At 42.4% G+C, this 26,415-nt stretch overlaps 1 protein-coding gene across 1 annotated transcript in view; it reads left to right on the top strand.

The window, feature by feature from the left end:
• Positions 1 to 11,644: 11,644 nt before the first annotated feature.
• LOC131269315 (protein gone early) overlaps positions 11,645 to 26,415 on the top strand; it is a 51,819-nt gene continuing 37,048 nt past the window's right edge. The window contains exons 1-2 of the mRNA XM_058271666.1: positions 11,645 to 12,059; positions 13,241 to 13,431. Coding sequence (XP_058127649.1) covers positions 11,645 to 12,059; positions 13,241 to 13,431 — 606 coding nt within the window. The remainder of the gene's footprint in view (positions 12,060 to 13,240; positions 13,432 to 26,415) is intronic.

Below are 26,415 nucleotides of genomic sequence, written 5' to 3'. Positions count from 1 at the left end.
CTCTCTCTCTCTCTCTCTCTCTCTCTTCCTGTGTGGGGGGAGGTTAAATCGGATCGAATTTTCTTCGGGCGTTTCCGACTCCGACCCGTACTCATCTTCTATTTTCGGTTTGTATGTGTGTGTGTGTGCCTGAAAACATACATAAATATCTGCCCCCCCGAACAAGAAACAATAAAAGCGTCCGTAAGCAACAAAACCTCGTGCGCGGCCATTTTTGTTTTGCTTTTTTGGTTTTTTGCCCAAGACATTCCGCCAAACGGCCGTTGATCTGGATTATTAGGGATTATTATGAGAAAATGTGCACGACGGGTGGGAGGAGGGGGCGGAAGGGAGGCACAACCGAGAGGAAGTGAAGCGGAACAACTGGCTTGGGATCGTCCCGGAACGCAACTGACCCGCCATTTGCGTTTGCGTTTGTTTTATTTTTATTTTATTTGAACTCCCCACACCTCCTCCCCCCCCCCCCCCCCCCCCTCCCAGGCTGGAGTCGTAAATTGAAAGTTCGACCAAATTATTACCCACATTACCACCCCCCACGCTGCTCCGCTCCGAGGGGTGAGAACAGAAATTAATTAGCCCCGTGGCAGGGAATAAGAGCGGGCACGGGATGGAAAAACATTTTTCCGAGCAAGATAAACCAGGAAAAGGCGCGGTAGATGTGCGCAGGATAACGAGATACAAAGAAATTGAACCACACATAGGAGAATGTAAGGCAATACGCACCCGATTACTTTCATAATACAATTGAGTGAACTATTTATGATATCTAAGAAAAGTAAATAATTACTTCATTTCTTTGACAACTTTTTTGGTAGCTAAAACAATATTATTATCACTTTATCACTCTTCCAAGTTTTACTTCAGCAATTTGGTTATCTCCCATCGAATTTGACGTTTATAACGTTTTGAAGGTCAACGATTGGATATTACAGCTGAGCTGATTCGGGATTGAGATAATGATTGTTTTAACTCTTTACTTGAGAGTTATGTTTTAATTTAATAGATATAAAAACGGCATGTTTAAAATGTTTTATATTTCATCCATTTCCCCGAGATGCTTAAACCTGGTGGTAACTATGGTGAATACACCTTGACATTTGTTTACCTGCTTGTTTTGTAAAATTGAGTTTAAATTGTAGCTTTAGATGATTTGATTTGATGTGTGAAATGTTTCAGTATAGATCGAGATTTTAGTGGACACACCAAATTCCACACATGCAAAAAAAAAAAACTAAAATATATCATAGATAACAAAGCAAATGTTTATTTTTGGTGAAACTTAAATAGAGCATGCTTTGACAAATATTTATGTACATAAGTTATCTTAAAGTAGTAGATTGTTGAAGTAAATTGTTTTACTTTAGTTTATTTTAATCTTAGATTCGGTCGCCTATGATTTTCATTTTTAATTTTAATATTCGTATGAATGGGCCACTATGCAAACCACTTGTTTTGAAAATGAAGTTTTTCAAATTCTTACTAAATGCTTGAAGTCGTTAAAAAATATATATAATTACGATCAATGTCGCCGCAAAACATTTCCAAATTTCCAACTGCAACGGTGTTATCTTATTTTTACTCTAACAAATTTCTCCAAAACTTTGCGAAAACTGTACCGGTGCGTATATTGCCCCACCTTCTCCTACCCACAGTCGCGTTGTTTTTTTCCCCGCAAAACTGAAAGGATGCTAGGTTCTTTCCGCTTTCGCCCGTACCGATTGTGTTACGAACGAATGAAATGTGATCGCGCTTCTTTGCGCTTCGATTAATTTAGCGTAACACGTGACGCGGGGGGCGCGCGGGTTTGGAAAATAAGAAAATGTTATGTTGTGTACTGGATGGTAAGTACCAAAAAACAAAACGAAAAGAAAAATCTCCTTGGTTTGAGGAAGAAGGAAGATACAAAAAAAACCCCCCGAATGAGTCGTTATGAGTCGTTAAAGCCATCCATTGACCTTCTTCGCGTGCGCCGTGGGTGAGGGGGCTGTTTTGGGTGGTAGTTTTCCTTTATTTTCGTTTGATATCTTTTCTCCCCCCCCCTCCCCCCCCCCCCCCCACCGTTCTGGAAACCGTTTTTTTTATTTTGCTGCGACCAGTCCAATAAATCCGTGCCTTTCGTTGCACTCGTGCGTTCGTGCTTGAGATGCTTGCGGTGCATTACCCCTCCCCCGGCGAGAGGGTGAAAGGGCGGGCAGGGGTGGCCGGGGGGAACCCTCCAACTTTCAGCTAAGCGGCTCAATTTTGTAAGATAGTCCTCGTCGAGTTTTTTTTTCTTCCTCCAGTGGAAGAAGTTGTGTTTGCTCGAACTTCTTGGGTTAACGAGAGATAAGAAGAGAAAAAAAGGGACAGGGAGGGAGAGGCAGTGCATGTGCATTATGCTACTGCATCTCAAGAGGTACGTTCGGCAGCACTTATGCAACGTTCGGGAGCGTTCGTAATTGTTTTTTTTTTTCCTCTGTATGTTCTTCGTTCTCCTTTCCGTCAAGTGCCATTAATATCCATAAATGATTGAACATGGGACTCGTGCTTCCCTCGACGTTTATCCCGTAGCCCTCTTCCCCTACCTCTCTTTTCCTCCCCCCTCCCTCCAATTTTCTTTTCTTCTCCCCTATCGTTCCTCCTTTTCCACGTGCTCAATGCTTGCTCACCAGACACAAATGCCGCTTCGGACAATGTGAAGTGCATGTGCAAGTGCATCCTACACGCGGTCCCTCTCTCTCTCTCTCTCTCTCCCTCTACCGTACGCTCTGTTTCCATCCCGCTCGTCGATTTCCTGTCTTCCGCTCCGGCGAACAAACCAGAGCGACGGAACGCTAGCGGAATTTTCCATTTTTATTTCCGACCCTCCGGCAACATCTGGAGAATGAAAATGAAGTGCAGGATCTGTCCTAGCTCCGTTTCACTTTCTCCCGTGTTTTTTGTTTTCTTCTTTTTTCCGATTGACATGCGGAGGCCCGGAACGCAAGTGTGTGGGGTCTGGGAAAAGTCGGCTTTTATTGTCGGCCCGCGCGGAAGTAGCGAAGTGATCAAGAAGACGCATCAATATCTTCGGTCGCTTTTTTCCTTCCCTTTCTACTTCAAATAAATCTGAACGCGGAGAAGTCCATCATACTGGATCCATTGGGAGATGTTTTTGCAATTTTCTGGAAGGTAGACATACTACTTCATGAAAATTCTAAACCGGAAAAACTACATTTAGTGAATAATGCGCTAATTATTCTCAAACGTGAGTGAATGAAAATTGTAAGTCATAATGCGGAAATATAACAATAGAGAAAAGGGAAATATTTAGAGTAAAACCCAAACGATCGTTTGAGGTGATGGACCATAATCAAAGGAAACAAATCAGACTTTCAAAAACTGACATTAATTTGGTGTTGTTACCTTTATTGGTAAAAAACTGGAGTTTGAAGGATGTCATTTGCCTTTCACATTATCTCTTTTGATTTTTCTCATTTGATTTTAATCATAACTAAGTTACAACAAGGATTTTCAAATTTCGTTGTGAAGTGAGTTATCAAGTTGCAAAACTTTATTTTACAACACGCCAAATTGACGTGGTAAATAGAATTTTGGCAATGTTCACGAATCATTATGCCTTTTTCCAACTCAATCTCCCGTTTCAAAGGGTCAAAAGTATTAAGTAAATTGACCAGTTGGAGCAAGTCATGTAGAAGACGAAAAATTTGGTTTGAGATAGTACATATACTATATAGATATGAACATTTTAATATTGCACAATTTTGTTTAAGTCACTTCGGAATATGTTATAACTCACGCATTTTTATATACCTTTTTAACGATTGCAACTTTCACTTGAAAGAAACTATCAAACACTTATTTTCATTATTTCAAGCCAAACTTTGCATGTAACAACGCATAATTAGCGCACAACGTTAGTTGCTTATTTGCTTAAACTTCTTTCACAGCATTAAAATACACCTACAGTCTGCATACACCTATAAGAGATATTTCAACAGTCAGAACATTTCTTCCGTTGTTTTTTAAGGAAGTAATACTTGTTTATTTGATTTGAAACAGTTTGTTATGTGCATGCTTTTTTCATATCTTCTCATTCTTGCTCAAATTCATGCAATTGGTTGAAAACTAATATGTTTTAAGTTTGACTCTAAATGAACAATCGTTTCTTAAGTAGATCAATAAATTTCACATGTTCGTTTTCAACTCGATGTTTAAGGATCCCATTCGAGTTTGATGTAATGTTTCTCAACTTGCTTGTTGTTTATTTTAAACTATGAGCTATCAACCCTTCCTATCGGAGGTAACTCCAATCGGTAATTTCACATGTTCGTTTTCAACTCGATGTTTAAGGATCCCATTCGAGTTTGATGTAATGTTTCTCAACTTGCTTGTTGTTTATTTTAAACTATGAGCTATCAACCCTTCCTATCGGAGGTAATTCCAATCGTCAACAGTTGTGTTTCATATTCCTTTCCCACAGTTCAGGAGTTTAATTTAGCATTTTCCACGCTTGGACTCTTATCGCCCTTTGCCGGCTTAAGCTCATTTCCACCGTGCGAACGTAACGAAGCTGTTAAACCATAACATATGCTCCCATTTTACTATGCACACGCATGTTGCATGGGAACGTATTGAAAAATGCCAGCACAACAAACACGACACGACACGTTATACCGATCGCCTTTCGGTTGCGACAGTTTTGTCCTGTGGCGAATCGAAGAAACCGATAAACGACAACGCGGGGCGATAAGCCAATGTTTTCCCACCAAACCCGACCGAGTAGTGAGTCTGCATAAAACCATAACTTTGAGCGTTCACAAAGTCCGCATTCGTTACGGTTTCGCATATCGGTTTTGTTTGTTGGTGGTGTATTTTTCAATTCCATTATGCTCTCGCGCTTGTTTAAGATTAACGCGCGCGGTAGTTGACCTCTCGCCGTACTAAGAGTTTTCCTCTTCGAGGCGGCAAAGTAGCTCTTCGGAACGAGGGTTTTTTCTCGTCCAGGATAAAACCGTCTTTAGATAGCAATCGTTCGACTTCTTCTCCCGGATGAATGATCTCGCTTTCAGTGTGGAGATGTTGTCGGTCGTCTCATTACTCGGGGGTGAGAGGATAAAACCTTTGCCTGTGCGTTCTGCTTGATCTTTCCTTCGCCCTTCGCTGTGTAGGTAGCGAAATATTAACGAAAAAAAAAATTTTTGAATTTCAACTAATTGCAATTTAAGTTTTTGATTATTTGATTTGATTTTTGCAAAATTACTAATGATTTTTTGTCAAAATAAAACCTACATTTGTTCTTAAAGAGAAGATATAGGTATACTATATAATATTAAGTAGTTTTAACTGTTGTCTTTTTACTTGTTATACCTTTATGAACTGTTAAAGAGAAACTGATTTGCTTAAATATGCCATATGATGGTTAATTTTGTGTTGGAACCAACGAAATCATTACAAAGCGAGAAATTAAATTCGAAAGTAATAAATAAAACAAAACTAGTTTCCATACACGCGTGAAAAACTGCGATTTTGAAAATGTTTGACAGAGTGTTGATAAGTTCTAGACCACCTTGAATAAGTTCGTAATTGTTTTCTGCATAGTTTCACTTCGGTGATGCATTTTGTCTTCCTTTTCCCCTCTCCTTTAAAGTAGGTCACCAAACAAACGTAAACTCGTTTTCCAAATACGAAATCCTTCGTTTTCCTTGCGCCCGGAAAGGAAAGCAAAAGGGCGCAATTGCAGGTTGGGTGAATGTGTGTGTGTGTGTATGAGTATATGCACACATTGGCTACGGAAAAGTGGGTGTGGAAAATTGCGTCGTTAGTTTTATTATGTTAAATATTGTCGTCCCCGGGTTTTTGCCGATTGCCCTTTTCGTTTTTATTTTCCGTTTGATGGAAAACCCCGTATGGGTGGGAATGGCGATGCAACCCGGGGAAGGGGAGAGGGAAAAACTCACCCCCGAAGGGCTGGCGAGACGGCAATCACGACGACGACGGCGACGACAATGACGACGTCATCGAGGGGTGGAAGGTATCCCAATTTTCGGGCTTTGATCCGCGACGCACGACGCAGTTCACGCACGTGGAGGGGAAGAGGATTGTCGTCTGCGTGCGAAGAACAAATGAATTTTATGACGCATAAGAGAACGATGGCGCAGTTACACCCGCCGGCTGTGCAACTGTAGCTGGTTTTTCCTCCTGCCCCGCCGGGCATCATTTCCATCGATCGATCGATTTGAACATCTTTGTGGGAAAGGTGAGAGGGAAAGACAAACCGACAGCACCGGCATGTGCATTCTGTGTTTCGGGAAAATAAAAGAAATGTCCCTCGAAACCAGTTTCTCCTTGTGTTAGATGATGCATGCCAGCTATTTTTAATGAGTTTTTCCGAGAAAATCATTCGAAGTGTCATAGAACAAAACCATAATTTTTTAACAGCTTATTTTCAAATTCTTTGGTCAACTGTCTCGAAGCTAGCGATTTGTTTTCTTTTCATGTTCAGACAGCCTTCATATTGATTGCTTGCTCTATTTACTGAGAAGGCTTTCCAAAGCTGAAGGCTGAAGACACATAGTTTCAACCTACCTCACCGCATCAGTACCTTTACTGTGTTGGACTGGACGGTGTAAACAAACAATGTTGAATATTAAATTTTCCAAATTATTTCATCTTTAAAATTAACAATTATATTCAGTTTCGTTAGGAATCATGTGTGTGTTGAACGGCCATTATAAGCGGTTTTATATTGTTAACTCCTTTTAAAGCTATCAGTTGGGCGAGCTGTCAAATACAATTTTATTCCCGAGAACTAAATTCCTTGTCTCGTAACGCTGAATGAAATTTTAGATGCACAACTAAAATATCTTGTTTACATTGTGATTAGATACATAAAGTTAGGTTTATAATGAATGAAATCAGCATTTGACAGTTGCTGCTAAGTGAATGTTACAATCGTTTAGAAGTGAAGAAGGTTTTGTCAAATGATGGGATCTATCATAACTTTCTTAATCCTTTTAGTTACATTTTTGTGATTATAAAACGTACAAAACGAGTTAGAAGTTGCCTCTGAGATCGAAATTCCAAAAAAGGATTCGAATCCAAAATACAGATAAGTAAAAGAGCTACTTGTCACCACAGAGAAAATGAATAAATGAAAATACAAAGAGTGGCAAAATTGTTAACAAATTTAAAGTTTAGTACTGGCTTTAATTTGAAAAAGACACGCAATGATTGTCAACAAACAAATGATTGTAAGCTAAAAAAATAAGGGTATATCCCCGAATTTACCACTTCGTTTCGATTTCGAAAAGCACAAATAAAAATTTACTCAGGAAATCGGTAACAAAGTCATGGTTATAGGCACAAGTTAGTTTTAAACTATAAATCAATTAATACTTACTGTTGTTACAGTGTGTTTCTCTAGTAAACCCACAATTTTCTTTTTTATATTTATAATTTCGGCCAGAGACAACGAGCCTTCCAGCTTTTTAAATAAAGTTTAGTGGCAACGGTTGTAAATGAGTAAAGGAAAGGATTGATTGCCGACACAGAGATTTGTTTTCTTTGCCAAAACATCATTAGCACACTTTTTTCACAGTTTTAAGTTATTTTCATTTGATTGTCATCTTTTAATTAACCTTAACCTTATTGCTAAAAGACGTAAGTCGAGCTGTGAAGAGTTAAACTCGACCGTTTTTAATAGAATCTGTGTATTGGAATTGAGTTGAAAGGATACTCTTACGTGCAACATTTTCCTCCTTAATGACTCCTATTCCAATGTGTGTCAACAAGTTCTGATGGAATTATCACGTATTTTTTCTAAAAATAAATTGAGTTCGATATTTTTATGCTCAGCCAGCATTTGACTCTGCGAACAGGTTTTAAAAACCAACAGTTAAAGGGGACTCGTACGCGCAACCTCACGTACGTTGCCCTCCCGTGCCCTTCCTTGCCCTTGCTGTTCGATTTTTAATTCCCCGGAATAAAGCTCGACGACGGTTTGCTGTGTTCCGGTTTTCGATTTAATATGTTTTCCCCGCACGCCGCTCATTAGAGTAATAAAAATAGGGAAAAGGGGTCCCCTCGGAGGAGGTTAAAGTGCATCGGAAAACCACACACACACACACACTTGCCACCACCGATTTTCCATCAAACGCAAAAGCGTGACAGTTGTTTCTTCGTTTGTCGACTCGACTCGGTTTTAACGACTCGCTTCCGGTAGGGTCGGGAAAAATGGGTATTCGACAGATGACCAGTTGGAAATGCATTCATTTTCCGTTCATGAGGAGGTGGGAGGGAGGAGGGGGTGGAAAACCTCAACCCATCGAGGTCGGTGGGAAAACGGAAACTGCACCGATATTCTCCCAACGATCGGGTCGTTGTTGGGTTTTTACGAGCGCGGTTTTTACGAGCCAGTGACAGTTTTCCCGCTTCCCCCCTTCCTCTCTCTCGCTTTCAGCAAAGGATTAGACCGGGCGCGACTTATAGTTTTCTTTTGTTTTTTTAGGCATCTCAGTACACGACGACTGTCGCGGTTTAAAGGTTTTTCTTTTATTATTATTTTCATAAGGATTATCCCACCTCCCCCTTTTCCTCCCCCCAAAAGAAGTGGGTGACGAGCTGGCTAAACGCTGGAGAAAAATCTTGACACTTGTTCTCGACAGTCGCACATACTCACACACACACAAGTCGTGCAGATTTCGTAACCGCTCTGAGATGCTTGCCTCTTGGGACGCGCCAATGTTTCTTTAGGCTCGGTGCGGGGGGGGGAGGGGTGGGGTGTAAACCATTCGGCGTTGGGTGGGAAAAAGGTCCAAGAGTGCGCGCGCCAAAAACAATAACAAAATGATGGAATGCGTCCCGCGCACTGAAATAACCCAATCGTCTCGAGCTCGGTGTATCGGCGATCATCGGCGGGGGGTTTTTCGGGTTTGAATCGTTCGCACACACACCGTACGCAGCGGGACGGCCAGAGAGACCTCCCTCTCCTCAGAGTCGCCGAGGTTGAGGTTTTCCATTTTCCCTACCTACGCCGGCCCGCCACGTCGTCGTTCATCTGTGTTTGGCTGCAAATCGTAAATTATACTTGGCCTCCGGGAAAAGGGACGATGACACGCCGTCGCCACTAGTGTGGGAGGAGGGATTGAGGGGGTGGGGCGTGTTCCACCGGGGCCTGTCGGTTGGTTGTTGATACTTCTCGACGTCCGATATTCCTTTAACTTTGCCATTTGCCAACACTTTAAACAATTTGCCGGTGCTTGAAAGGATCGGCTTCGGAAAATGGATTGCTTGTAAGAGGAGCCAGGCGAGACGGAGAGGAAGGGAGAGCGCGAGAGGTTTGGAAAATTTGAGATGCTTGTTGTGTGTGATGTTACGTGTGCGTAATTTCGACAAATCCGCCCTTTTCACCTTTTACCACCAACCAATTGTTTGTCCTTTTTTGTACTTGGAGTTGGGTGTTTTTCCTACCCGCAACTGAAAAAAAAACCTGTAGACGGGCTAGTTTTCCCGAGAAGAAAAGCCGCTGCCCGCGTCGGATGGCAAACAGGTGCAACCATACCGCGTGGCCCACTTCCAAACGGGTTGATGGATTGCGCGCGGTGGAAAACACGATGGTGGAAAATGACACAAGTCTCTTCTCGATCGCCGACCCGTTTGTTGCGCCGGAAGATTGATTGTTATTATTTCCACTTAGGTGCGAAGGCGCGTTCCTACGGGAGTAGCATCGTTTAACCCCGTGCATGGATTGCTTATTTCAAGTCGACAGTCAACCAGTTTTTCGCCGGCATTCAACACGTGTTTCGTGCTGCTCACCCTCCTGACTATTGCACGACACGTTTCTTCGTGTTTTTTCGTCTGCCATCAGAATCATAATCGTGGAGTCAAAGGTTGGATGATTTAACTCCTCAAAAATCACATTTTTTAATTTTAAATATAATACGGGAATAGTATGCTCATTTCTCTCTCCAAGTCATATAATGGGATCTTCCTAAATTGAAAATGATTTCAATAATCTCTCTTTTTATTGACATATCTGTTGTATGACAAGTGGAAAAACAGCAATTTTTTAGATTTTTTTTCTTATTTTCATTGTTGTTCTTGCCCGAGTATTCTTTCGGACAAGTTTTCGGATAATTTGTTGCTATTTTAGCTCATATTTCTAACAACATTTTTAGATCATTATTTTTTGTTCATTTGTGTACTGATGATTCCTTTTAGTTCCTTGTACGGGTTCGGGGCCATAAATTAATTATACTCAATGCAATTACTTACTCAATGTTGTTTTCACCTGACATTTCACTTGTGTGATCAATTATCATTATTATTATTATTATTATTATTATAATTAACTTATTTTATAGCTTTACAATTGATATCATTGCATAGTACCCTTTACTTTCGTATTACAGGGTTTAAAAATTGATTTCTTTGGTGATTATGATGAGTTAGTTACCGCACTTCTTGTTATTATTTTCGTACACTTTTCGCTCATCGTTAGAAATAATATTAATATTTAGAATGTAGCCAGAAAAGGTTTTCTCAGCGAAATATGACTAGTTAATTCAATTTCTTTTGACCTTAGGGTATGAGTTAATCTACTTTAATCATTGTTTAAGTCATTCATTCCCATTTACACCAACTTATTTCCCGTTTATCAGTTATGCCACCGAATATACGCTGTGCTTGTTTGATTTTTAAATGATGGGTATTGCCTTTGCAGAGCAATAATAAGCCATGATATATTTGTTTTTATGTATTTGAATTTGTCTTTGTAATGGCACGAATATTTGAATAGATTAAGGGCAAAGCAATACGAATTTATTAACAACTGTAATTTGAAAGTAGAAGAATTTCAAATGGAACCAAAGTACCAAAGATTGTTCTACAAAGTACTAAATCCAATATTACTTTGTCAAATGGGTTTTAGAAAGTCTCCTAAAATATTGAATTCAAAATTATCCCATTCTGAAAAGTGTTTTTGATCAGTTTTAATTGCTTTCCACATATGTTGAACACTTTCAGATATTAATGTGACTACACGATATTTGAAACTCCCGTTTTCTCGTTCATTCCACAAAAAGTCATTAAATTGTACCTTTTTGCGCTGCTCGTTACTACTCCTCTTCCGAACCCTTCTGTATTGATCGTAACCTTCTGTTTTCTTCTCTTTTCGCTTCTTTTCGTAGCCCTTCCAGCAAACCCCAGACCCTAGCGAAGATTTGCGCCCGGTTGGTAGGTACGTACCCTTTACCCCGGCCGCTGGGAAGCCGCTCATGAACGATCGTGTCGTGAACGCCGGGATCCGGAACGAATCGGTGGAACTGCCAGCCAGCGATAAGAGAGTCGGGCGGCGCAACCCTTAAAAGGACTCCGCGGGCGCGCTGGCTTCATCAGTCGATCGGTGGCCTCCGAACGAAGTGTTAGACGAAGGTGGTTAATACGTCAAGGAAACTGGTTGGTTTATTCACTCCCGTCCAACTTCCAAGAACGTGAAAGTGAGTGTTGTGTCAGAAGTGTGTGTGTGTGTGTGTTTGTGGCGGTAAAAGGGGTTAGTGGAGGGGTGCGGGTGATAAAGACGAGGTGACTTCACCAACCAATTGGCGCAAACGCGACACCGAGCACGGAATTAAAAATTCTCAAGTTCAAAAAGACACGATACAAAATGGCGGAATCGGCCGCTCGCGCTGGTGCTACGGCAAGTGGTGGGAGTGGGGGCGGTGGAGGTGGCCGCGCGGGACGTTTCACGATGGTCGACGGGCTGGCACAGCCGGCCGCCGGAAGTAACCATCCGCACACCCCGGAGGAGGCCCGGCTGCTGCAGGAGAAGGGAAGCGCTTCCGAGGGCGGCGGTGGTGGCGAGGGGACAGGCAGTACGGCGGTGTTCGTGGGGGACACCGGGAATGGCTCGAACGGCGGGGCGACCGGTGGCCTGCTCGATGACGCCGAGAACGGCAACCTGACGCGAAACGACGCCCTGGCCGTGTCGGTGATCGATACGGCGGATGGCGGGGGCGGTGGCGGGGCGAACGGTTCGTCCTACAAGCCGATCAAAAACCGACGCAAGAACTTCCCACGAGGTAAGCACGGGAACAATCCCTTTGAAAATACGAAAAAAAACGGAATATGAACACTTTGCACGAACGTCAAGGATTAATGTTATAGATATAAACTCCCAAACAAACACAAACCGTGTAAGGCGCTAATTAAGTGTGAGTTTAATGTACCCTCTTTTACAATGAACACGCTTCTTACAAAATAGTGCTCAAAAGATACTACTAAGGTTTGATGAAATCAATTGGAAATGGAAAAGTAAACAAAAGTCTCCCCACTAATAATTTCTATAAAACATCAGTCATTGTTCCTCGGAGAACACAACATTTTAAACAATAGAGAAAATGGTGGTAACTCAGAAAAATAGATTATCAAACATTATTACATCCATAATTGAATGAATGAATTCGTAAATCATAAATGATCAAATACAATCCCTTAAAGTTCAGTATAAACATTCATTACTTATTGTTGATATATCAAACAATTTCAGAAAAGCATTTGTTTAACGAAATTTGCATTGAAGTGCATGTAAGAAACTTAAAACTACACAAACATAATCCTTTCAGTTCATTTGAAATAAATCGTATGGCAAATTCTACACTTTTGGATGCATTAGTTAGCCTCCCAAGTTCCTTGTTCGTATGCCGTTTTCTCCTGTGATTTCGTCGTGGGAATGGATTTTTCTTCAACCTTGAAGTGTGAATTTTAAATTCATTATTTAAATTCTTTGTATTTACTTTGATCGCCTTGTAGAAATGTCTTCTTCTCGGGCCTTTTCATACATTTAAATCGTCGTCCTGAGAAATAGGTCTTTACCACGGCGCGATCCGTCAAACACGCATACGGAAAGTAAATGAGATGAATCGACGTCTAAAACACGACGCGGTTCTGGTTCTTGTTCACTTTTTGCATCAGGGTTTGACAGATCGCATCGTTATCTCATTATAACCGCAATTGCTTGATACTGGAAACCTTAACCCTACAAGCTAGTACATTACATTTAACTTCAAAGTCGTTGTATAAATAACAAAAAGAATACAACCTACGTTCTGTTCTTTCGTACATGTGCCTTAAGTATTACGAAATCCTAAAGTATACTCTAGATACTAAGTACTGAGTAGTCGTCCAATATCCTTTCGCTTGAACTGCGCACGTTCTTAAGTGTTTACTATCTTTCTCTTTCGTTCTCCTCCTCCAATCGTAGGCATGTACGAACGTCTGCTGAAGCTGTTCGACGTGTCGAAGAAATCGGAACGTCCATTCCTGCTGCTCATCGTCATCTGCCTGGTGCTGCTGCTGATCATCGTCGTGCTGGCCATCTGCTGGCCCCGGATCCCGGCCTACCTGCGCAAGGAGGTCTGCGTCGAGGCGGAGTGTCTCGAGGCGAGCAAACAGGTACGAACAGCGAACCAGATACACAAATGCCCCAAAACAGTTCTAGGACGTCAGAGACGGCTCCCCTTTTTTTTTGGGTGGAGTCTTGGACCAACCGGTTATCGCTGCTGAAGACTGAAATTATCATTTTCCCACCTTCCTCACTTGATGTTCTCTGGGCAAACTGCCCGAGAGTTTATCATCCTACCCATTGCCATCCATGAAAATTGCCTCATTCCGAGTGTGTTCAGACTATCGCCTTGTCACATCAGATGGCGCTTCCGTTTCCGGGTGGCAAGTAAAATACAAATATGTTTTAAAATCACACACCCAAAAGGGAAGTATAAACAGGAGATTGGAGAAAACCCTCGTGTCCACCTGCACGTCGCCTGTGTCGCCATCTTGGGGCAGATCTGGATGACGTCGAAATACACAGAAGGAACGGTCTCCCGTCTCCCGCTCGGCTGCATAATTGGTCCGGAGGAGAACATCTTCCACAGATGAGGGGAATTTATTGATTCATTTCTGCTTTCTGCCCTACATGCGGCAGGCATATACTAGGTTAGTCAATAAGTTTGGAAAGCGGAAATGCGTTTTTTCGAGGTAATCATTTTTATCACTCGGGTATAGTTTCCCAGAAGATCAATGCACTTGGTCCAACGATCTTCCAACTTTGTTATGGCATGACGGAAATGGTTTTTTTTGGCAGATCCGCAAAATACTCCTCCTCGACGGGACTACGACCACGAAGAACCTGATTCTCACCTCTCCTAATCCTCTTGTTTTGATTCAGGATCCTGATGGTAGACCCAAGTCTCATCCGTAGTTCTTTTGTACTTTCGAAATCGCTCCAAATGTTGTTCAGAAACCCGCATATGAACCTTGTTCGGTCGCATGCCTTTGGTGTCAGCTATCACATCCACAGTTGTTCGATGATCTTCCAAAACCATATCCGATATTTTATCAATGTTTTCTGGAGTTCTCGAGAGAGCGTGACTCGTCTTCAACGCCTTCCAAAACAAAGAATTTCATCACAGCCAGATATTCAGATGTTTCCATTATTGCATAATGCTCCAACAGATCAACTTCGAGACGCTTGTATAAAAGAATGAGTTGACGGATCGAAATGACATTTGGAGCAGGTTCATATCAAAGATGACATATTAAAATGGCATTGAATATGGAATTTTCTACCACTCCAAACTTATTGACTAACCTAGAAGTGGCATAGGGAAGACGACCACGTCCCCCAAAGGGAGTTCAACTTCCCGGTCGCTTCATTAACTTTCGTTCGGTAGAGATCGACGCACACTGCAAGCGTTTGACTTGTGCCGACCGTATGACTACCAAATCTTTAAGGTGTCACTCCGTCATTGTGCGTGTGTACGTGGTAGTCCCGAATTATGGCGTGCACGTGACGTTCGATACCTCCGGAAAATCGAAGAAAATATGTTCCCGATTTCTTTCCGATCGAATGCGAGAAAATCCAGGGAAAGCCACATGACAAGTCCAACACATTCCAGACTTGATCTCCAGGAATAGGGAGGGAAAAACATCCAGATAATCTTCCCGCGGAAACTATTGTCAGGTTAAAAGGAAAAACAAACCACCACATACACACACACACACACCCACGTGCCGGAATTGTGCGAGAAAAATCAAAAGAGCAGCTTCCGGTCGGGATTGATGGGTGGGTGGAGAGTTTTCCCCCCTCCATAATGGAAAAATTTCAATGCTAGCTGCCCGCTAATGAGCGCCCGCGGAAGGTGGGAATGATAAATGATTGTTTGATGTGTGTCTGTGTTTCCTTTTTTCTTCTTCCTTCCGTTCGTCCGTCGATTGATGGCTTCCCAACAACAAAAGTCACGCGTCCGTCAGCGCGAGATCGGCTTTCGGTGGTGGAGATTTCCTGCTCAACAATTCCGAGCCGTGCGCTTCTGTCGCGGAAAATTGGGGAAATTTTTTCTTTTAAAAAAAACCACCCACTACTAACCATCGTGAGAGAGAGGGAGAGAGAGAGTGTAGAAAGCCAAGGAAAGTAACATAATTGATGTGTCTGCTAACTAACGCCTGCCTATTAGCATTTTTCCCCCTATCCCTCTCTCTTCCGGAAACATGCATAACCGTGTTGACGCCTTGTTACCTAAGCCGTTTCCGTCGCACACTTGTTGATGTTTTGGGAATGACGAGTTTTTCCCAGCGGGATTTTCGAAGAGCCAGAAAAACATTTTACTGGCCGGGAAAGTAAAATACACAACTGATTTTGGGAACGAATTTGAATTCGGAAAGTTTGGGTTGAACAGTTGTTCAACGCGGTTAAGTATATTAGAACCAAGTCGAAGTATATTCAGGTGTACGGATTTATTTTGTCTGACACGTAATTGATCTTATCAATACTTTGATTAAACCAAAACAAAAGTGTGCATTCAATTATTGGAAAAGGATATCTCACTGTTAGGAACTTAGAAAAGTTTCTCGGAAGTAGAGAAGTAATGTATGAAAGAATAAATTACCCCATACGTTTGGTATACACTGAGCGAAACAAGGATAACACCAACCGGGTTTATGGCATATATGTTTTAGACTAAATGTCGAGTTGTAAATATCGTTGAAACGAATACAAACTATTTTATCTCGTTTTTGAATGGTTTAATTCGATGTATTAATATATTTTCTGTTTTTAAATCACGCTATAATTGTTCACTTTTTTGTTTTGGTCTCGACCATCGTTTTCTAAATATCAACGTTTGATCAATACAAACAAGTTTGACACGTTATGTAAATACAGTGTTAAATAATAAATGGAACTGAAAAATGTAATACCTTGATTGATATTATTTTTCGTGTTTACACAAAAACAAAAAAAAGATCAAATGAGCAAAGAGAATGAAATATCATACTTGACTACGTCTTAAGGCACGCTAGTGTTGTTTAGCTGTCGCTGGTGATCGTTGGAGCGTTTTCCGATTTTCCAACCATTTTCCACTTATTTATTTTCCATGTTTTGTTTCAAGTGTCTCGATGGGTGATGTATAATTGAGTTGTTTTTTTTATTCTCATTTCGTGATGTACTTCAACTTATTTACATGCCTCCCATTTACATCTTCTCCGTTTCTTTCTCTTGCTCTTCGACGTTACCACCTAACTTGCAAAACTTTAGAGAACATTTGGAAATTGTATGGGAATGGAACAAACATTTTTAAAATTCGCTTCACGTTGTCTAAAGTTTTACGAAAATTTTATGTGAAATCACACACACACACAATTACAGAAAAACGCACGCATCCACTTATCCAGGCGTTTTATCTTCAGGTGAAAATCGATGACCCGATGGTCCTCATTTCGACACGGATGTCTTCTGCGAAAGAGGAAACTTCTGCCCCATATCATCCGCTCCCCCCTTTTCGCCACTCGTTGCACAACCCCTGATCCCCCCCCCCCCCCCCCCCTCTCACCTAGCCAGCCCGTATTGATGGGAGCGGGAAATTATTCTGGGTCAGGAAAAAGCAGGACATACAAAATCGCCCTCCGATTCTGACGGCGATCCGTCGAACCATTTTCCCACCCTGCCCCACTTCAGGACACACAAACACACACACACATATACACAAGCGGACGTTCGAGCGGGTGACGGTATTTCTATTTAGCTTTCGCGCCACTTGACCACTCACTCTCTCTCTCTCTCTCTCTCTCTCTCTCTCTCTCTCTCTCTCTCTCTCTCTCTCTCTCTCTCTCTCTCTCTCTCTCTCTCTCACACTCTAGCTCCGACGGGCTTATTCTTTTCTATTTATCTTTCCATTCATCATCATAAATAGACGGTTTTGATGGGTGGTACGCACTGACCCACCCTTACCACCCCTTGCTCCCGCTCCCCCGCATCCCTTTTAACTACCGTGCGCGCCTTCCACCCCGCTCTAATCAGCTTCTAAACCCTCGGCCAGTCTTTGCTCGGTGCCGATGAGCAAACTCTCCGCGCGCTTTTCCCTAGCCCTTGTGCAAAAGGGGTGCCAATTCCCCCCCCCCCCCACCCCATGATACGCGGCACGCGGGCGGAGGCGGGAGGTGTTGAGCGCGCACACCATGTGGTAAATCATTTGCCAATCAAAATCGGGAAGTTCGGAAAACCGTTTCTGGATCAAGTGTGCATCACGCGCTCGGGCGACTCACGAGGGAAAATATGTTGATTAACGTACGATGCACAGTTGGAGCTGGATATGCTCTCTGTTATTCCGTTGGTGTGCTAGTGTTAAAGCCGATTTCGGTTAGCTGCATCGAACGAGAAATTAGAGGTGGTTAATAAAGGTGTTTTATTTAACACGTTGACTGCCATGGCTATCATTTTTGACAGCCAGCTGTTATTAGTTCTAAAAAGATTTTGACCACAAATAAATGAAAATGCAACATAAAAAATATAGTAATGTTTAATATCAATTCTTTGGGAAGCTAAGTTTTTGACTAGCCGTCAAAAATCGTTAGTTTAATAAATGTTATAAACAAATTTTATTGAAACAGATTGTACTAAAAAAGTGTGCTAAAAACGCTTTGTAGTCAACATGTTAGCACGTTCGACACTACGTCACACAAAATAGGTTTCGTGTTAGAAATGGAGATCATTTAATGTCGTAAGAATTCATTTTGATACGGAACGTGTTGAACACTAAATACGTTGATTACCAAGCATTTTTATCACACTTTTTTAGAACACATGTTTTTTTTTATCAAATTTGTTTAAATAATCTATAAAACCGACAGTTTCCGAAGGCTAGGCAAAGACTTAGCTTCCCAAAGAATTAGATTTTAATCTATATCTATAAAATTCTTGTGTCACGGTGTTAGTGTTCAAACTCCTCCTAAACGACTGAACCATTTAAACTCAAACTTTGCACACACGTTCCTTAGGTATAAGAATAGGTTTTTAACTATGTCTCATATCTGTAAATTTTATACTTTTTTAATTAATTACAATTTTCTATCGTCATACATTGGTTTGTTTGTTTTGTTTACATTCAGCAATGACACATAAAGTGAACTACAACAAGTATAAACGGACACAGCAACATGCCTTTTGACATACTGTGGTGGTGAGTTTAATACAAAAGTGGTGAATTTAATTCAAACAAGTCGTTTCATATAAGTGACGATAGTAAAATCTTTGTTAATTTTTGGTAATAATAACTAATGTTGTTAATTGGTGGTAGTAGAATATGTGTTCAAATTATTGTTGCTTAGAGCAGTGAGAAAACCTTCTCATTTACCAGTGTTGTGAAAACGAATTTCAGTATAATTACTACAGCGAGGCTATGAACTCGCGAGTAGATACGAGCATGCTTATTCGTCACGTTTACATGCAATCCAACGTGGCGTAAGTTTTACTGTTACCAGGACAAAATGCGGCGCATAGTCATGATAGAACAAAACGTGTGTTCAAACATTAATGTCGCTGAATTTAGTCCGACAAGCTATGATAAGTATCGAGGATCGTTGCATGGTAATTAAAAATTTACCGCTAAGTTATTATTATGTTTTAGGTTCGCCGAATCGAAGTGCATCTAATTTGATGGACACTGAAATAAGTCGTGAACTGCAGCATAATATTGCAGTCATGTTGGATATCGTTTCTCACAACGTATCAATGTTGACTGATGAACAAGCATATGTTTACGAACGCATTATCATGGCAGTATCAACGGGACAAAGTGGTATCTTTTTTTGGATGCCCCAGTCCGAACTGGCAAAACATTTCTCATATCGCTCTTGCTTTCCAAAATACGAGCAAACAATGACATTGCAATACCAGTTGCTTCATCTGGAATTGTAGTTGAAAATGGAGGTAGAACGACGCATTCATCATTTAGGCTACTTCTAAACATCAATAGGAACCCAAAAGCCGTATGAAACATCAAAAATCAATCACTCATGGCCTAGGTCATGCAACAGTGAAAAATAATTTTCTGGGAAGAATGCACCACGGCAAAGAAGCATTCTCTTGAGGCGCTGTACAGAACACTCAAAGACGTGAAGTGTCATAAAGATTGTTCCAGTAATACAGTCGGTCCCTGCAGTACGCTATACTCGATATACGTGAATTAGCAATACGCGATTTTTTACAACTGACAGCTCATAGGGTTGCTCGACTTCTGATTAGTCAATTTTACTTTGTTTTGGTAGAATGAAGTTTTTAATATGCACTGGAATAGAAAAAATGGAACGCTTATTAGTGATTTGGAAGATAAGTTAAATAAGCGGTTCCCTCTCAGTGTCAACTCTTCAATATGAAGTATAAACGATATGGCAGAGGAATCCGCAATACGCGAAAATTCGATATACGCTATTGCGTTTGGTCCCAAATATTCGCGTACTGCGGGGACCAACTGAACTGTGTTTCTCCTCTCAGGTGATTTCAGGCAAACTCTTCCCGTAGTGCCACGATCCACCTATGCTCATAAGATCCCCTGAACTTGCCTTACTCATCGGTGTTGTGGAGCAATTTTGAAAAACTTTAGCTAAGCATAAACAGGTACGTCCAAATGCTACAGGATCCATCAGTTTCTACTTTTTCCAAACAGTTATTAGACATCGGCAATACACCTTAGCAGATTCTTAAAAAGCTCTAATAGAAACCCAGTTTAGAAAACTAATATGTACGTCATACATGGCTTACCAGGCGTGCATAAAACATCGTTCATTCAATTGGTCTGCTTGATTAATAACAAAATAAGGATGATAATCATTAGCAGCCTCACTATAAGCTTATTACGATGTAAAAAGTGTAAATACAATGAAATTAATGTACTTAAGAAATATAATGTGACCTTTAAACCCATTTTTAACAACATCAAACGGGTCAGCTAGTATTACTATATATTTTATGTTGCATTTTCATTTACTTATGGGACAAAAACTTTTTAGAACTAATGACAACAAAAATGATAGCCATGGCAGTCAACGTGTTAAAAAAGGTAAAAAGAAGACCTTTTGAGCTAAATACTCAAGATCTAGTAATTTGGAGACTGACAACAGTTGTTAACAAGCTTTTCCAGATATAAGCTTAGACTTAATATGATTTAGACGATGTTTAGCTACAACCGAAACTGGCGTTGATTTTCATGTTGATGCTGATAACAACCATCTTGGGCTTTCCGTTTTGAAACCCAGCTAGAGTACTAAACACATATACGCGCATACTGGCACCGGAACGGAAATTTCAAAGTTAATTGAATATTTAATTTCAACAACCGGCCGTCACTCGACCCAGAAATGAGTGGCTACGGGGAAAACCATGACGCCACGATCCGGAAAAAAAACACATCCTGTGCCGGAAAGGACGCTACTCGGCCCCAGACCAACATCCCTGAGTACATTACCATCGCCGATTACTTCGGGGTTAGGCCTTCCAGAAGTCGTGCGATATCTGCGATTTCATCGTTTGCGTCAAAAATTGGGTTAAAACCACCGTTAAGGGCGTCGAGATAGATGAACATGAAGTTTCGAAAATTGATGCCTACGCTCCTCTTGCAGGGCATGGACCACTTCCACTCGCAGCGCAATCAATCAATTCGTTTGTTGGCTTTTGAAGAGCACACCAACCACCGCCAGGAAAACTGTTCATCCCGGTTGTCTTGCGTCGAACCGGAAGAGAATTGAGATGGAAAATTCCAACCAACCACCGGGTGCATGATTTTTACCACTCGCAATCTCGTTTGTCTTTTCTTCCTTTTTGCACTATTGTTGTAAAACATTCCCACCCGTCCCGCCTCCATAGCTGCGGCGCGCTGTGGTGGTTCCGGGGTGCCATATTTCGTAACAATAAACACCAGGCAATGGGACAAAATGTCCTAGTCCCGGCCATCAAAATGGCAAACAGGAAAAAAAAAGCCAGAGCGCGGAAAAACCACCGTTCCTTATGGTTCACAGGCGATGAGCGAAAATCTGATGCTCCATTTGTCCAGCGAGGAGGACGTAAACGGTTCTGGTTAGAGCTTCCTTCAACCGATCCTCCTTTTTTTTGTCAAAGCAGTGGAGCCACCGCTAACGGAGCGTGAACGAACCGTGAAATTTTCCACGGCACGACTTTACCACTTCTTTAACGCCGGGAAAGAGGAGGAGGTCACGTTTGTGGCCGCCGAGAGCACGTGCTTTCGGTGGAAGACGCTATATTTTTGGTGGGACTAGAAATGAAGCCTCAACAACGGGGACCATTCCACTCGTAGGCACTACTCGTCTTCCCGCGACCGTAATGGTTTTCGTTTTAGGTGTTCACAATTATACTGTTAATGTCCCGCGTGTTCTTCCGGGCCCCCCCCGGTGGTTTGCCGGAGTGTTAGCGGAAGGTGTACCAGATGCGTTTCACGGCCTGACTTTGTTACGACGGATTCGTGCACAAATTCCATAGACATTTCAGTGCCTGAAAGTGTATTCTGGAGCTTACTTTGAAGCTTTGATGAGGCAGAGATATATACAAGATATATCAGAAGTAAAAACATGACTGAAATCGGTCCTCCCTGGAAGTAGAAATTTGAAACCTGCTGAAGATCCTCCTGAAGATCCTCAAGAACCAAAGTATATCTTGGGATTCCTAGTCCCGTGGATATCTTGAGTTTGTTACCGGAAAGTTGTGCCAAGGGTGGATAAGTTCAATACCAACACATCCTTAGCTCGGCATACCTGTGCCTTCTTCCATATGTACCTTGCGATCTTATATCAAATAGACCTCGAAGTGTTCATGTCGTGTATATCTGAGAAGCTATATCCGGATCTCTTAGCGAACACATCTAACATGCTCCGTTGGTTATAGTCATTCTTGTTAACCAAATATTCAGAGGCGGATCAATCTTTTCCGGAGCCCCAAGTGGTAGGGTAATCCGGCCCTCCAGATATTTCCATTACCGGAAATGTTTCTATACCAAAGACCAAAGTTGGACTTGTTTGTATGTTTGTTGTTTGTATCATAAGTATGTAGAGTATAATAAACTCCCTCCGTTGCCACTCAGTCCGCCCTTAGGTAGATCCGCCACTGTAAATACTTTAAGCTGTTATTCCCACAAACATTGACAAAGAACTAGCACCAAGAATGTAGTGATTATGGAAAACTTGTGAGTAAATTTTGTAGGCTGCAATATCTGATTTATGCAGTTTATTCCTACGCCGGTTTTGTACAGTTCCACATACTCTGTTGATGTCGATTTGCTTTCTAGATCTTCTGTTTCATCTAAGTACACGGCCTACTACCAAATATTTTCCTTCTTCGCTAGTATAAGTGGCATAAGCACTAACGCCATTTCGAATAAGCTAAAAATCGACCTTTCGAACCTAAAATAATAAAATTGTAAAGTATAAGGTATAGCGTTCAAGCGTTTGTGGAAATATGAGCAGCAAAACTCCTCCAAATTAATACCAATAACAACAAGTTCAAAAGAAAGTTTAACGCTTAACTTTTTTCTTCCACTCAGTCCTGATATCTTGAGCTTTCGATCAACTCTCAATCCGCGAGCACGGATTTTTCGCACAGTGACACACAAACCACGGGTCGCACGTTTTTTTCCGACCAGTTTTCCAACCGTAATTTTCCCGCGGTGGTGGAAGGCAACGGAGTGGAAGGCAAGCCAACGAACAAAACTAACAGCGTAGCGCAAGAATGGAAAATAATTTAACCATTACCATCAAAACCCACCGCCCGGGCATCCCTCCTTTTCCTCGCCCCACCGTGATCCTTTCCGTTTGTTCCGGATACGACGAAACAACTGGTGACCTCCATTAGGACGGTGACCAGTTTTCCCGCTTGCCCTTTTCTCCTCGTAAAAACACGAAGGTGCGAGGGTTGGAGGCGCTTGGGAGCGTAAGATACGCAAAGATGTGTCCACCGTTTTCATTTTCTCTTTCTCTCTCACCCTCCGCCTCGCTTTTCTGCTTTGATAGTCTGGTATGGACGCACAGTGGCTCAGTCAGAGGTTATTGGTTATTGAAAGTATAAAAAAGAGCATTTATAAAATTTGTTAACCTTTTTACTTTTCCTTGAATTTGACTGCCAAACCTGAAGCTCTATGTGGTCCATTTCTGCTCTGATATGGACAAAAAGAGTTCCGTTCAGTTCCAAACAAGTATTGGTTCATGAAAGTGTATAAGGCATGAGTATTGCAGTGCTTTTTTTTTATTTATTTTTGAAAAGTTTTTGTATATTTTCATAAAATTACCAGATAGCTAACAAAATTTCCTTTGCAACGATGTATAAATCTCTCAAATTTAACATGAAAAACGAAGCAAATATTTGAAAGCATTCCTCATGTTTTTCTCTTTAGGCAACTTTCAACAACCATATCTCTCAAAATTGGGCCTTGAAATAGATAATATTCTGGAGATTTCTTATTAAACTACTCTTCTGTCATGTGGAAGTGAGATTTTGAATATTGGTTACATGAAATGTCAAACCAAATGACCGAACTCTGAGCCACTGTGCGACGGTTTCCCCCCGGGGGTAAAATCGATGTTGACATTAAAACCAATTTTTAGTTTTTCCCATGCACACGCATACACACACACTTTCTCGTCGATTTTCCGTCTGCCGAGAGTCTTTTCCGGTTTGGGATAGGCTGCAAGGATCCGAATCAATCCATGGAAAATCTGGCTGAGGCAAGTTCGCCTCCAGATGGAGGATGGAGGTGGCAAAAGTATTTGTTTCCCCGACGCAATTTTAAGTCAAATCCTTTTCCAGCGGCAGCTTGTCTTAATGGCGCCCCCACCCCCCCGGTGGGAGGGGTTCCTTGGTGCAAGCAAACACTATTTGATTTGAGTCCACCGAAGAAAGTCCAAGAACCGCTCGCGCAATGCTCATCAGAAACTCGTTAATACCTTCGCACTGCTTGCATCAAATATGCAACGCACAAACGAACGAACCAAACAAACAAACAAACGAACAAGAAAATATCTCGCTCCGCCCGCCGCCTCGTCGAAAGTACTTCTTGACGTTACCCGAATGTGTCGTGCGGTGCGAGTGTCAGGGAAACATAAAAATAAAAACCTAACGCATCCGAACGTCCAAAAAAGGCGGAACAGCCCATCGACGGCGCGGGAACGAACGGGAAATGGCAATGAAAATGATTTTTTTATTTCGCCAGCCCAGGACATGGCGATCCGCGGGATGATATGATGTGCGTCTTCGGAGGGCTGGCTTTTTACTTTTTCCAGCCCGCGCGTGGTAGATAAGAACGATGGGAAGCGAGAAGTAAAACGAGCGGCTTCCGCTACGAAGTGGTCTCCGGAGTTTTCGTGTGCGAGGGGAGAGAGAGGAGGTGGTTGAGCTGGACCAAACGTCCGCACGTGCCGCTCGGCGATGAAGTGACGGGCATGTCATTAAGGCAGATCGGATTGCCATCAGGAGGGCAACGATTGTTGATGGTTGTAAAAATTGAATTTTCATTTGACACCCAAAGTCCCATCAGGCGAAGTGGACCTTGGAACCCCGGGATCTCGGCCTAATAATGGTATCCTTGCAGCGGCGCAAAGTGACTTCTCCCAGTATCGCATAACAACCGATGTTAACATCTAATTCTTTATTTTAGCCTCCCGTCCATCCGATGCCCGGGTATGACGCGCTGGGAATGTATCCAATTAATCATACACTCCCGTTTGGACGACGACGATGCACGGACGCCGCGTTTGATGCTGCCTCGTTCGCATTTTGGAGTAGTTAAAATTCAATCAGCATAGCAGGCGCTACAATAAATTCGCCCCACGACCCCTCCGCCAAAGAGGACCTGGAAATTAAAAACGATAAAGCACACGGGTGCCATCGTCCACCGACCTTTTTGTAGCATACCCGGAGGTTGGTGGGAGAAAGGCGACATTGGAGTTGAGTGGACATTCCTGACACATTATCCTGCGCAAGGGCGCCGGTTGTGGACGGTGCTGAGGCGGCAATCTCTTATTCAATTAATTACACTCCCACTACGGAGACGCGAGACTCGTCTGTTGACACGCTGAGCCTAAAATGGACGCTTCCCTCGTTAAAGCTGCACGCCCCATGCCGTTGGTCAAGTTTTCATTTGGATATCTGCACCTTTGTTTTAACGTCGCCGGTATATTCGACATGTTTGAGTAATCGCTACCGAAAGCGGTGAAGGCGGGGAGTTAGTGTTTCTCCTTCGCAGGGAGAAAACGAGGAGTTTCCCGCTTTTACAGCATGGTGATGGTGTGCGCAAAAAAGCAATACCAAACGGCACCGAAGGACATTCCCGATAAAGTTCGATAATGAAGTAAGGAGCTGTTGCCTCCGGGCTCGCTCCACTCGTTTGGTGGAAGGTGATAAGCGAACCGTAGGCAAACTGTAACCGGGCGCACCAAGGGAAGGGTGGCGGCTAGGAGGGCAGGATTCCGGATCCGATTCGAGCCGTCGGCACCATTTCCTGCCTCAGCTGGATGTGAACGATTGAATTTAATTTACACACCGACCCGACCGGCTTTGGTGTCGCCACTTTCCCAGCAGGATTTTGTGCTGCTTGGCTGGTAAACGCCTGTAGTTATGCCGTACTGTAGCTTTCTCGCTTTGCGGGCGAGCTTTTGCAGCAGCACGGCACACGGACAAAGTTCAACAAACTCATCAACCAATCGAAGCCGCCCCAACTGCAACCCCGGTCGCAACTACTTCGTAAGCAGGTGCCTCGAGGTGCCTCGATAACAAACGGGCTCCCGGGCTGGAGCGATGATTTATTTGAGTTTGATCGAAAAACTATTCACCCTTATCCTGGAGGAAGGAAGGAGCTGGTACGCTGGAGGAACGAGCGCAAATGAGCTGGTACTTCTTCCAAAAACGACAAAGCTAAACCCCTGGCACGGTAGTAATTTGTAGTGTTGCTGGGGGTGGGGTGCACTTTCTTATCGGAAAACGGAAAACTTAAAACCTTTTTCCCGACCGGTGTGTAGTATGAGTTGCCCGGTGGTGAAGTTTTAAATTTAAATCAAATCAAAGGCAGGTATTGCCGATTGCCTACATTGAGGCGCGTTTTGGGGCGT

Source organism: Anopheles coustani, chromosome X (genome assembly GCF_943734705.1).
Source record: "Anopheles coustani chromosome X, idAnoCousDA_361_x.2, whole genome shotgun sequence".
Taxonomy (NCBI): Eukaryota; Metazoa; Arthropoda; class Insecta; order Diptera; family Culicidae; genus Anopheles; species Anopheles coustani.
Note: the sequence above shows the minus strand (reverse complement) of the source record. Positions and strands in the feature narration are given on the sequence as shown.